Source organism: Lolium perenne, chromosome 4 (genome assembly GCF_019359855.2).
Source record: "Lolium perenne isolate Kyuss_39 chromosome 4, Kyuss_2.0, whole genome shotgun sequence".
NCBI classification, from domain to species: Eukaryota; Viridiplantae; Streptophyta; class Magnoliopsida; order Poales; family Poaceae; genus Lolium; species Lolium perenne.
The window spans coordinates 364,842,553-364,855,613 of NC_067247.2; the positions used below are offsets into that span (position 1 = coordinate 364,842,553).

Below are 13,061 nucleotides of genomic sequence, written 5' to 3' on the forward strand. Positions count from 1 at the left end.
GCGAGGGATGGCGAAGTTGGTTGGGTGATGGCACAAGGGTTTCCCCTCGTGCTGCCTAGGAGGAGTTCCCGACCCCGTTAGGGCCTCGTTGGATCGCAATGTTGAGAAACCAAGGAATACAAAAAAATACAAGAATCATTTGTGTGAAATAGAATAATAGAGGATTGTAAAACACTGCAAAAAAAATTAAAAAAAAAAGTCGTTTGGATGAAACACATGGAATACACGGGAAAAGTGCCTTGATCCTATGCACTTGAATCTAAAAGAGAGGTTTGAGTGGATGTTCAAATTCCTACGGAATTGAGACATAGGAATCCAATCAATAGGAATTTCCTGTCTCATCACGGCAGCCTACCACTGACAGTGACACCTCCATGCATGAATTGGTTGCTATTTCTCCACCATAGCTGTCCCAACTCCGCGGCCTTTATAAGGAGAGGACAGGCTCTGCACTCAGCACTCGTCGGTCTATCCGCTCCATTTATCTCTTCTTGATCGACCGAAACACTTCGCCCCGCTTTCGAAGGGGAGAGAGCTTGAACTTTGAGGTTGCCATGGCTGTTGGAATGGGAGGGGAGGTGTGGAGGAGGTACGCGCCGCACAACATGATGATCCTGGTGCAGCTCAGCTACACCTTCATGTACTTCTTCACCGAGGCCGCCTTCAACCGCGGCCTCAACCCCTACGTCTATGTCACCTACCGCCACCTCCTCGTTGCAGTCGTCCTCTGGCCTTTCGCCTACTACCATGAGAAGTATATAATTTGATCTAGTGTTCTAGTGTTCATAAATTTGAAGAATTCAGACTTGGTAGTATGATCTCTGTTGCTGTGCTCATTCTGCTTCTTTTTTTCTTGGACGTACGTCAGGAAGTTGAGGCCCAAGATGACGTGGATGCTGTTCCTGGAGATCTTCGTACTGTCGCTTGTGGGGTAAGAACTAGATTCAATAAATATATATATATGTTTCGTTCGTATTTAGGAAACTTCATGTCTGCATATATACACAAAAATTTATATCATTCTGACAAGCTACGATTTAAGCTACTCAATATCTGATCCTGAATTGAACTGGTTGCAGGGTGAGCTTAACTCTGAACATGTACTTCGCGAGCCTCAAGTACACCTCCCCGACATTCGTCGCCTCCATGGTGAACGCCGTCGCTTCCATCACCTTCGTCATCGCCATCGTCCTCAGGTGACCGATCCGATCGACACGGCGGCCAACATCTGATGCATGCACGCAATATCTAGTTAAGCTAACTGCAGCATCGATCCCTGGTTCCTATAGGATGGAGATCGTGGACGTGAAGAGCGCGCGAGGGCTCGCGAAGGTCGGTGGGACCGTGGTGTCGTTCGCCGGAGTGACCACCATGACGCTGTACAAAGGAACGGCGATCGCGAGCCCATGGAAGGCGCCGATCCACATAGACGGCAGCAACGCCGTGCACCAGAGCTGGCTCAAAGGCGCGTTCCTCGCCGTGGCCAGCTGCGTGTGCTGGTCCATTTGGTACATTATGCAGGCGACGTCGGTGAAGAGATACCCAGCGGAGTTGTCGCTTACGGCGTGGATGGCGACGGTGGGAGGGATACAGTCGCTAGCTTTCACGGTGATCCTGAAGCACCACAAGGAGGACTGGCTCATAGGCTTCGGCCTCAAGTTCTGGTGCATCATCTACTCTGTACGTGCCCAATCAGTGAGTGGACAAAAAATGCGCGTACTTCAGTTGATTCAATTTTCCGTTTCAAAAAAAGTTACTCATTGAATTTATCCTCCCTTTTTTTAACAAGATGCTGCATTTAGTTTAACCACAAATTTCTGCTAGTCTTTTCGTCCCATTTCGAAGGCCATATATCCCATAAGTAGCCAATCTTGCCCTTCCATTTCTCCGTGTTAAGTAGTGTGTGCCCATACCTGGACCTCTTTGATTTAAATGATTTGCATAAAAACTGAACAAGATTCAAAACTTTGGGAATTTTCCATATAATGGTTATTTCACTTCTGATGGGATCCCTTTTTTAAAGAAATCCCTTGCACTAGATGTCATAAGAAATCTAACATCTACTAAAACCATTTTTTAGAATCTTTTGTTTTTCCTGGGTTGTAATAAAATAAATTTTGGCGCATATATATGGAATCATATAGGACTGAAAATGACATTGCAATCCTATGTTTTCTTATTTCGGTGTTTCTATAATCCCGCAAATGAAAAAGGGCCTTATTGTTTCAGGGGATAGCGTGCAGTGGGTTTGCTGTGTTTGCACAGTTATGGTGCACAAAGAAGAAAGGCCCTGTCTTCGTCACCATGTCCACCCCCCTCTCCACCATCATGGTGGCCATCTTGGCCTACTTCATCTTCGGCGAAAACTTATACGTCGGGAGGTACGTGATCGATATGGTTGTCCTGAACGTGCATAGTGCTCCTTTTTTGCATGACATCCATACAAAGATAGCACACACCAAATTCATGAATGATTAGTCGTCTCAAGCCTTGCTCACTCGTACGGTTCCCATATTCCTGAGGCAACTAAATCTTAGCTTGCGGTGCAACCTCCTTTTCAGATTTTCTTGTTACTTTTTTTTTTGAGAAACACGGTACACACGCAGACGCTCACATACACGCGCATACACTCACCCTTATAAACGCATACACGCACACCCTACCCCCTATGAGCACTTTCGAAAGACTGAGTCGGCGAATCGAATCATGAAATTGATGAAGTCACCACAGACGGCTCGCAGTCGACGGGAACGTCGCCTCCCAATGCTCTAACTCTTATCTTTGTCGATCTATTGTTGTTTTTATTGATCTGCAGCATAATCGGAGGAGTGGTGGTGATACTTGGCCTCTACATGTTGTTATGGGGCAAGGACAAGGATCAACAGTACAACGCGAGCAGCGAAGAGCGGGTAGCCGATCTGGACTGCGAGATGCAGCGAGCAAACATAACCAACGTCTCTCCAGGGAAGAGCGGCTCGGAAGAGGACAGTAATACGACTAGACAAGAGGGGATATATTGCCATTCGCATGAATAGGATGTTCGAAGCCCGTGACTAGCAGCCTGAACCATATTGTGAGAGGAAATTTCCTAGAGTTCCCTAGCAAAAAAGAAAAGGTTTCCGTGATTTGGCACATCCTTGTGTACTTTTGTAGTTCTGTTGCAACATTCATATGCGTAGTGTTTTCTGGAATATGGCACGTCTCCTTGACACAGCTGATAAACCCAAAAAAAAAAATGCTTTGAAAATCGGTGCGTGAGCATTTGCGACACTATGTAAAAAAAAAAATGACTACAAGAATGGAATATGGCTACTGGATAAACCGCATTCTGGGCTGAGCCTGGCGCAGCACATGAGCCAATTTGTTTGGTTTGGCCTATCTCATTTTCTTTTCCACCTGCGAAATGGGCTAGTTGGCGCTGTATGAATTCGGGACTTTTCAGCAGGCCTTCCAAGGTTCCCTAAAAAAAAAATCAGGCCTTCGAAGGCTTTTCCCTGACTTTGTCTCTGCCTGAACTTTGACAGTATACTAGCGAAATCATTGATTCTCAAAATAAAAACTAGCGAAATCATTGGTTTCTCAAAAAAAAAAACTAGCGAAATCATTGATAAAAGGAAACATTTTTTCGAAGGGCAAAAAAAATATTGGTAAAGGAAAACATGCGCTTTGTAAAGTCGTCACGTGGTTGCTTCTTGCTTGCAGTGTCACGAAACTTCCATGAAGTAATCTTTTTTCTCGCCACTTGTCGCAAGGGAGAGCAAAGTTGGTAGGAGGGATGAGAAAGATAGACGTCGAAGGGTGGGCTACTTAGTTTTCCGATTGTATTTTTCAAAATTCAATTTTAAAACAAGATATCTTAAAAAGCGGTTGTTCAAATTATGAATTGTTTTCATTTTTGAGATCCGGAGGTCAAGATCTTAAACTGGATCTCCATGTAAGATTTTCTGAAACTTTTTTTGGGTACTTTCTCAAATACCACAGTTTTACTTTTGGTGTACTTGGGTTTCGTTGTAGCTATACTTTGGATTCCTAGCATTGTACTTCGAGTGTGCTTCAGTATAGTTATACTTTAGGTTTCTGGCGTAGTTTTTATTTTCGAAATGGGGGATGCCCCGGCCTCTGCATCGGTAGATGCACAAAGCCTTATATTGGAAATATGAAGAAAAAAAATCAAAGTTTACACATGATGAACCAGAGAGAGTCGATACAAAAATCAACCATCGAAAGAAAAAGCAGTATCTTCTATCCCTAAACATCTTGTAGTCTACTTATTGGCCGCCACCTAGTAAAAAATATCATGAGCAACCATTAGCAGCTAGTTCCATCCGATTCCTTTTAGCTAGATTAGAAGTACTTTTTATTTAGGAACCACATAATTTTTTTTATCTTCAGTAGGATTTTCAACTTTCAGAGATATTTGTGAAAAAACGAGTGTGTCCATTCATTAAATCCGTAATAATCAATTTTACTGTGAATGTACCTAAACTGGTCAATTTTTGGACAAAAGAATACGCCCCATTATTCAATCGTACCCCCATAAGGCGGCTGCATAAATGTACCCACAAGTCCCATTTATTGCCATCTAAACGACGCGTGAAACCCATATTTATGGGAATCGATGCTAGCACACTTGCAACAGAGTACTGAAGAGCAGGTGGGTATAAACCGAGCCAAGTATCTTCCCAAGACCGAACAGTAGAACCATCCCCTACTTTGAAAAGGCCCTTTGTTAAAGAACTCGTCTTTTAACATTCATAAGGCATTTCCAAAACTCTTAGAGTCTGTCGGTTTTCTTTTAACTTGAGCTAGAGTTTTTTGAGACAAATATTTATTGGGTAGCAATTATTGCCACACCGCCTCTTCATTAATTAACTTAAACATCCATTTGATGAGTAAACATTTATTTTAATATTGATTACCTCGGTACCTAGTCCACCTGATCTTTTGGTCTGCAAATCATATTCCATTTCGTTAACCTATATTTGCGTTTATTTTGTGTCCATTGCTACAAAAAGAGAGATCTATAAAAATTTAGTCGTTTTCTTACCCCTTTGGACTGAGTTGATCAGTACCAACCGATCGTCGTATGATAATAACTTACCTGCATAACAACTAAGTTTTGTCTCAAAATGGCTCTAGACAGGATACCACCCATAAATTCACAGTTTCCTATAATGGATAGGGACCCCCAAGTACTTGAAAAGAAGAGGACCAGGTTCACAACTCAATAGTTGTTTGTACTGTTCCTCTTCACCTTTGGCTTTCCCAAAAAAAATCTTGCTCTTGTGAAAATTAATTTTAAAACTAGATAATTTCTCAATGAAAGACAATATTAACTTCATGTTTATCACTTTCTCTAAGTCATGTTCCTGAACCAAATTGTATCATCAACACATTGCAAAATTGATATTCCTCCCTCAACAAGATGAGGAACCAGACTACCCACTTGACCATCTTCTTTGGCTCTTGCTATTAAAATAACCAACATATATGCAATAATATTAAATAACATCAGAGACAACAGGTCCCCCCCATCTCAATCCCTTCGTAGTTTGAAAATAACGACCAATATCATCATTAACCTTTATTTCTACACTCCCTCCTTTAATATACTGCCCAGTAAAATCGCACCACAGAGGTAATAATCCCTTCATGAGCAAAGCTTGTTGCAGTAAATGTTGGAGATATGCCCAAGAGGCAATAATAAAAGTGGTTATTATATATATTTGTGTTTATGATAAATGTTTATATACCATGCTATAATTGTATTAGCCGAAACATTGATACATGTGTGTTATGTAAACAACAATGAGTCCCTAGTAAGCCTCTTGTATAACTAGCTTGTTGATTAATAGATGATCATAGTTTCATGATCATGAACATTGGATGTTATTAATAACAAGGTTATATCATTATATGAATGATGTAATGGACACACCCAATTAAGCGTAGCATAAGATCACGTCATTAAGTTATTTGCTATAAGCTTTCGATATATAGTTACCTAGTCCTTTCGACCATGAGATCATATAAATCACTTATACCGGAAAGGTACTTTGATTACATCAAACGCCACTACGTGAATGGGTGGTTATAAAGGTGGGATTAAGTATCCGGAAAGTATGAGTTGAGGCATATGGATCAACAGTGGGATTTGTCCATCCCGATGACGGATAGATATACTCTGGGCCCTCTCGGTGGAATGTCGTCTAAATAGCTTGCAAGCATATGAATGGTTCATAAGAGACCACATACCACGGTACGAGTAAAGAGTACTTGTCAGGAGACGAGGTTGAACAAGGTATAGAGATACCGATGATCAAACCTCGGACAAGTAAAATATCGCGTGACAAAGGGAATCGGTATCGTATGTGAATGGTTCATTCGATCACTAAGTCATCATTGAATATGTGGGAGCCATTATGGATCTCCAGATCCCGCTATTGGTTATTGGTAGGAGAGAGATCTCAACCATGTCTACATAGTTAGCGAACCGTAGGGTGACACACTTAAGGTTTGATGTCGTATTAGTAGATATTGAATATGGAATGGAGTTCGAAGTTTTGTTCGGAGTCTCGGATGGGATCCAGGACATCACGAGGAGTTCCGGAATGGTCCGGAGAATAAGATTCGTATATAGGAAGTCATTTTATAAGTTTGAAAATGATCCGGTGCATTTATGGAAGGTTCTAGAAGGTTCTAGAAAAGTCCGGAAGAAATCACTATGGAAGACGGAGTTCTGGAGGGACTCCACCAAGCTTGGCCGGCAAACCCTAAGGGGTGGAGTCCCAGGTGGACTCCACCTAAGGTGGCCGGCCACCCCCTCCCAAGGAAAGGTGGGAATCCCACCTCAGGGCTTGTTTGGTAGTGGAGTATTTGTGGGGATTAGTGGGGATAATCCGCTAGGGGATTGGGTGAATCCCCACCTATCACCCAATCCCCACAAATACTCTCTTCTCCCAATCTCCAATCCCCTGTTTCCAAAACAATGTATTTGGTAGCCAGGGTTTGTTCATAAGCTCATAACACCATAACAAGCAACGATGAAGACAACTCAGCGCAACTTATAGAAGATCTGATTTTTATGGCAACAAATTAAAAGAAGTCTGTAAAGTCAACATCCAGCAGTTATCAGCATTCAAAACACAAAGTTTCAGTCACATTATTTGCAACCATTCGTCATAAATTACATATTTCATACAACTATTCCTAGCAATGTTTTTTTTTTGTGACAAAAGACGACTCTTGGAAACTGTCCATGTGATCTTCAAGGAACACAAGTCAGGCCTTACGATTTCCTGAAATTATATGCGAAGATGTTAGACGTTGGTGCACAATCATGTTCTTTAGTGCAGATAATGAAATTAAACCATATTATATAAATAAGCAGGCAAGTATACATACAGACCATTATCGTTACTGCAGATAAATGAAATTAAACCATGGAACTTATCATGTGAAATGTCAAAACTCAAAACCACAGGAACACTAGTAATTCCTACCAGTAACATCTAGGTGGTGCAGCCTTGGTACGCCTCCAAGCTTCACATATCAGTTTCTTTCCAAACAAACCTCCAGGCATCAGAATCAGTTCTTCAACACCAAGCTTCAGACAATGGAAAGTGTTATGCTTAAAAACTAGAAAAACATGTCAAACTTATTTTTTGCTATATGCTGTCAGTGAATTAAAGAAAAACAAACAGGATCTATCACAAGAATAAGTATATCTAGAACTGCAGCTAACTAGTCATGCAACTTTTGAACTTTACCTTAACAGGAGTTTAGAAGTTCAGAGTTTTGGGAGAAGGGTATAAACATTTTTGAGTGAATTATCAAAACCGGGAGTTGATATATAGTCAATGCATCGTAGACTAATCCATCCAAATGAACAGTCCATGTTAACTTTGTACTACTATATTTTAGAAAGTTGCACTGTAAATGCAAAGTTGAGAGCTTAGATAGAAGGGAAAATCTACGGAAAAGCGCCGCATAACTTCCACATCCGTCGGCGGGTCATATTGGAAACAAAACTGCATCGCTCCCCTAATGACCGGTCATCTTATCCTGACCCCAGTTCCACACGCACCTTATCCCGAGTGCTCTCGACCACACAACGCGAGAGCCAAGAGATTGGAAGGACCGTCGCTGCGAGTTCGGGGCCATGCGCGGGAGGCCGCCGTCGCAGCAAGACGCGGCAGGGGAGGTCGCCGCACGATGCAGCGGGGCAGGTAGACTTCGCCGCCGAGCAGGGAGCAGCGGGGGAGGCCGCCGCCGAGCAGGGAGGAGCGATGGAGTTAGTTGGTTCCGCCGAGCACAGAGCTGCGGTGGAGGCCGCCGCGGCCGACCGCGGAGCTGCACTGGAGGCCGCCGCCGAGCATGGAGCATGCGGGGAGTTAGTTCTCGCCGCCGAGTACAGATCTGCGCTGGCCGGCCACGGAGCCGCGGCGGAGGTCGCTGCCGCCGACCACGGCACTCCGGTGGAGGCCGCCATGGAGGAACTACACGGCAGCGCAAGGACGTACGCGACCTGCTCAATCCAGATGTTTTGAACCTTAGACTCAATTAATCTGGCAATTAGATGGTTTGAGCCTGGTAATTAGGATTTAAGTAATCTGGAAGTTACTAATCGGGCAAGTATATATACTAATTAATATGGCAATTAAGAACAACTAACCGGGCAATTAGAAAGTAATTAACCTGGAAATTAGGAGTAACCTAATTAATATGGCAGTTAAGAATAGTTAACCTGGCAACTAGTAACCCGCAAAAAAACCTGGCAATTAGTGACGATTACTGGAATTAGAAACGATTATTTCAATTTTTTAATTGGCAACCAAGACTAATAATCTGTATTGGTAATGTCTGTTAGTAGTGCATGGCTGCATGCTACAACAATGTCTCACCTTGTGTGGCTGCATGTACTAGGAGAAAAAAGTTGGTTGACTTTGGAGCATGGAATGGTTGTTACCAGCCGCGCATGATTAGGGAGGAGGCAGCCCGCTTCGTGGCTTTTTTGCATGCTGCAACGATACAGTGGAGCCGCCGCACGAAATCACAAATGTGCGGTGCCGCTAGGTAGCACTATCCTAGATAGAAACCGAGATGGAATCATCATATGTATTGATATCTACAACTAGTAATAGTCAGCCAAGCAAAGCAAAGAAGTGAAATCTGCCAAGAAGACAATACAAACAGATCAACCGAATCAATGCAAATTTGCAAAAGATGTAGAGCGAGCTGCAAACAGAGTCGACCAGTGTACTATCAGCTTATTTGGCATCAAGACGCAGTATACGGCTTGCTACACAGAAAAGGATGGGAAGTACATGCAACTATTCGGCGGTTTTACCCGATCTGGAGCATTATGTAGAGCTAGCGAACCGGCAGGCAGCTGCACGCGTAAGAGGAACCATAGCACAGTGCCCGGCATGAGGTTCAGAACTGCAGCTAACTGACGGCTGCGGTGCGGGCAAGCAGCGGTGAGACAGGGGTAGAAAGAAAGGGCGAGATACAGGGGAGTTTACCGAAGATGAACCGTAGTAGATGGCGGCGGCGGTCGTACTTCGAGAAGAGCGGCGCTGGTCCTACTCCAAGAATTGCGGCGATCTGATGTGGAGCGGCTAGGCGGGATTCATCCCCTCACGCCTGTAAGATGCTCCGCCTCTCCCACCCCTCCCGCAGCCGCTCCACTGGCCGCCGCTCCGCTCGCCGCTGTTCCGCTCGCCGTCGCTCTGCCCACCGTCGCTCTGCCCACCGCCGGCCGCTACCGTGGAGTTGTCTCGACAGGCTTCGTACGAGAACGAGGACGGAGAAGAGACGGGGACGGGGATAATACGCGAGGATAGGGGCGTGGATTTAGTTTTAGGCAAAAAGTGAATTTGTGTCGGGGATAGGCAGGGATGGGCGGGGATCAATTTGGCCAAAACACTAGCACCAAACAGCTATTTGGGAAAAAGTGGGGATTTGGGGATGGGCCGGGATGATCCCCGCGAATCCCCGCGAATACCCCAGTGCCAAACAAGGCCTCAAGTGGGAATCCCACCTTGGGTAGGTTTCATGTCATATGGAATGTTTTGGTTTGGGGTCTTATTCGAAGACTTGTAGACCAACTCTTGGGTGTTCCACCTATATAATGAGGGACAAGGGGAGGGGGTCGGCCACCTCAAGCCATAGCTTGGCCGCACCCCCTAAGTGGCCGGCCACCCCTCTCCCAAACCCTAGCCGCCCCTCCTCCTACACCTCTCCCGCAAACTCTTAGCGAAGCTCCGCCGGAGATCTCCATCGACACCGCCACCACGCCGTCGTGCTGCCGGGATTCAAGGAGGAGCTACTACTTCCGCTGCCCGCTGGAACGGGGAGAAGGACGTCATCTTCATCAACAGCGAACGTGTGACCGAGTACGGAGGTGCTGCCCGATTGTGGCACCGTCAAGATCTTCTACGCGCTTTTGAAAGCGGCAAGTGATCGTCTACTGCAACAACGAGATCTAATCTTGTAGGCTTTGGAAATCTTCAAGGGTTAGTCTCGTTCATCCCCTCGTTGCTACCGTCTTCTAGATTGCATCTTGGCTTGGATTGCGTTCTCGCGGTAGGAAATTTTTTGTTTTCTATGCTACGAATCCCTACAGTGGTATCAGAGCCGTGTCTATGCATAAATGGTTGCACGAGTAGAACACAATTGTTTTGTGGGCGTTGATGCTTACTTTGCATCTTTGTGGCATAGTGGGATGAAGCGGCTCGAGCTAACTTTACATGACCGCGTTCATGAGATTTGCTCCACGCTCGACATTCAACTTGTATTGCATAAGTGGCTTTGCGGGTGTCTATCTCTCCTACTATAGTGAAGATTCAATTTACTCTTCTATTGACAACACTAGTATCACCGTTGTGGTTCATGTTTGTAGGTAGATTAGATCTTACTCGAAAACCCTAAACCACGTAAAATATGCAAACCAAATTAGAGACGTCTAATTTTTTGTTGCAGGGTTTGGTGATGTGATATGGCCATAATGTGATGATGAATTTGTATGAGATGATCATTATTGTATTGTGGCAACCGGCAGGAGCCTTATGGTTGTCTTTAAATTTCATGTTGAGTAGTATTTCAAAGAAGTTGTAATAATTGCTACATGGGAGAACAATCATGAAGACGGCGCCATTGACCTTGACGCTACGCCGACGATGATGGAGATCATGCCCTTTGATGATGGAGATCATGTCCGTGCTTTGGATATGAAGATCAAAGGCGCAAAGACAAAGGGGCCATATCATATCACATATGAATTGCATGTGATGTTAATCCTTTTTTATGCATCTTATTTTGCTTAGATCGCGACGGTAGCATTATAAGATGATCCCTCTCACTAAAATATCAAGATAACAAAGTGTTCATCCTTAGTAGCACCGTTACTAATACTTGTCGTTTCGAAACATCTCGTGATGATCGGGTATGATAGATTCAACAAGTGTATACAACAAGTGCAAGCCAGTTTTGCACACGCGGATACTAAGGTTGCCTTGACGAGACTAGCATATACAGACATGGTCTCGGAACACATGATACCGAAAGGTAGAGCATGAATCATATGATTGATATGATGAACACTTTGAGTGTTTGCCATTGAAGTTACATCTTGTCTCGTGATGATCGGACTTGGTGTGGTGGATTTGGTTCGTGTGATCACTAAGACAATTCGAGGGATATTGTTTTGAGTGGGAGTTCACCTAGTTTTTAATTTTGTTAAATTAAAATTTGAACTCAATTTGTCATAAACATTAGTCTAAACTATTGCAAATATATGTTGTAGATCATGGCGTCCCCAATCAATTTTAACCAGTTCCTAGAGAAAGAAAAGCTTAAAAGCAACGGTAGCAACTTCACCGATTGGTTCCGTCATGTGAGGATTTTCCTCGCTGGTGGAAACCTGCAATATATGCTTGATGCACCGCTAGGTGACCCTCCTGCAGAAACTGAAACCGATGAAGTAAAGAATGTTTACGCGACTCGGAAAACTCGGTACTCTCAAGTTCAGTGTGCCATCCTATGCAGTCTGGAAGCCGATCTTCAAAAACATTTTGAGCACCACGATCCTCATGAGTTGGTCAATGAGCTGAAAGCTATCTTTGAAACTCATGCGCCCGTGGAATGCTATGAAGCATCGAAACACTTCTTCAGTTGCATGATGGAAGAAGGCAGCTCCGTTAGTTAGCACATGCTCGCCATGACCGAGCATGCGAAGAAACTCAGTGATCTGGGAATAGTGATTCCTAACAAACTGGGGATTAATCGTGTCCTTCAATCACTGCCACCTAGTTACAAGAACTTTGTGATGAACTACAATATGCAGAACATGAATAAAGAGTTACCTGAACTCTTCGCCATGCTGAAATCTGCTGAGATTGAGATCAAGAAAGAGCACCAAGTGTTGATGGTCAACAAGACCACCAGTTTCAAGAAACAGGGCAAGTCTAAAGGCAAATTCAAGAAGGGTGGCAAGAAAGCTGCCACGCCTCCTGTGAAACCTAAGACTGGCCCTAAGCCTGACGCTGAGTGCTATTACTGCAAGGAGAAGGGACACTGGAAGCGTAATTGCTCCAAGTATTTGGCTGATCTGAAGAGCGGCTACGTCAAGAAGAAGAAAGAAGGTATATCTGATATACATGTGATGCGTGTGGTTGGCACGTCCGTTGGGAACCCCAAGAGGAAGGTGTGATGCGCACAGCGGCAAGTTTCCCTCAGTAAGAAACCAAGGTTTAATCGGACCAGTAGGAGTCAAGAAGCACGTTGAAGGTTGATGGCGGCGAGATGTAGTGCGGCGCAACACCAGTGATTCCGGCGCCAACGTGGAACCTGCACAACACAACCAAAGTACTTTGCCCCAACGAAACAGTGAGGTTGTCAATCTCACCGGCTTGCTGTAACAAAGGATTAACCGTATTGTGTGGAAGATGATTGTTTGCGAGAAAGCAGAGAACAAGTATTGCAGTAGGTTGTATTTCAGTAAAGAGAATTGGACCGGGGTCCACAGTTCACTAGAGGTGTCTCTCCCATAAGACGAACAG

At 44.3% G+C, this 13,061-nt stretch overlaps 2 protein-coding genes across 3 annotated transcripts; one reads left to right on the top strand and one right to left on the bottom strand.

Annotated features, from left to right (window-relative positions):
- The first annotated feature begins 513 nt into the window (after positions 1–513).
- Positions 514–3,127, top strand: LOC127349153 (WAT1-related protein At2g39510-like). Its single transcript, XM_051374936.2, has 6 exons — positions 514–754; positions 869–931; positions 1,080–1,196; positions 1,290–1,680; positions 2,230–2,381; positions 2,816–3,127. The coding sequence occupies exons 1-6, from the start codon at positions 555–557 to the stop codon at positions 3,033–3,035; spliced, it is 1,143 nt and encodes a 380-aa protein (XP_051230896.1). The 5' UTR covers positions 514–554; the 3' UTR covers positions 3,036–3,127.
- A 3,982-nt stretch (positions 3,128–7,109) lies between these two features.
- On the bottom strand, positions 7,110–9,890 carry LOC127347938 (uncharacterized). Of its 2 annotated transcripts, none has more exons than XR_011744012.1 (3): positions 9,525–9,890; positions 7,503–7,606; positions 7,110–7,298 (listed from the first exon to the last, which is right to left on the bottom strand). XR_011744012.1 is itself a non-coding variant. In XM_051374071.2 (3 exons), exons 1-3 carry the CDS (start codon positions 8,489–8,491, stop codon positions 7,289–7,291), a joined length of 519 nt encoding a protein of 172 aa, XP_051230031.1. In that variant the 5' UTR covers positions 8,492–8,531; the 3' UTR covers positions 7,110–7,288. The 2 variants fall into 2 exon arrangements, 1 of the variants encoding a protein (XP_051230031.1); XM_051374071.2 differs by lacking the exon at positions 9,525–9,890 and adding an exon at positions 8,087–8,531.
- Between the last annotated feature and the right edge of the window lie 3,171 nt (positions 9,891–13,061).

What these genes read in the sequence shown, in the direction of transcription:
- LOC127347938 (XM_051374071.2), bottom strand. Translation starts at nt 8,491, where the DNA reads ATGGCGGCCTCCACCGGAGTGCCGTGGTCGGCGGCAGCGACCTCCGCC. An exon ending in TCGAGAGCACTCGGGATAAG is followed by an intron (nt 7,607 to 8,086) that starts GTGCGTGTGGAA and finishes CATTGTCTGAAG; the next exon opens with CTTGGTGTTGAAGAACTGAT.
- LOC127349153 (XM_051374936.2), top strand. Translation starts at nt 555, where the DNA reads ATGGCTGTTGGAATGGGAGGGGAGGTGTGGAGGAGGTACGCGCCGCAC. An exon ending in TTCGCCTACTACCATGAGAA is followed by an intron (nt 755 to 868) that starts GTATATAATTTG and finishes GACGTACGTCAG; the next exon opens with GAAGTTGAGGCCCAAGATGA. An exon ending in TCTGGTGCATCATCTACTCT is followed by an intron (nt 1,681 to 2,229) that starts GTACGTGCCCAA and finishes TTATTGTTTCAG; the next exon opens with GGGATAGCGTGCAGTGGGTT.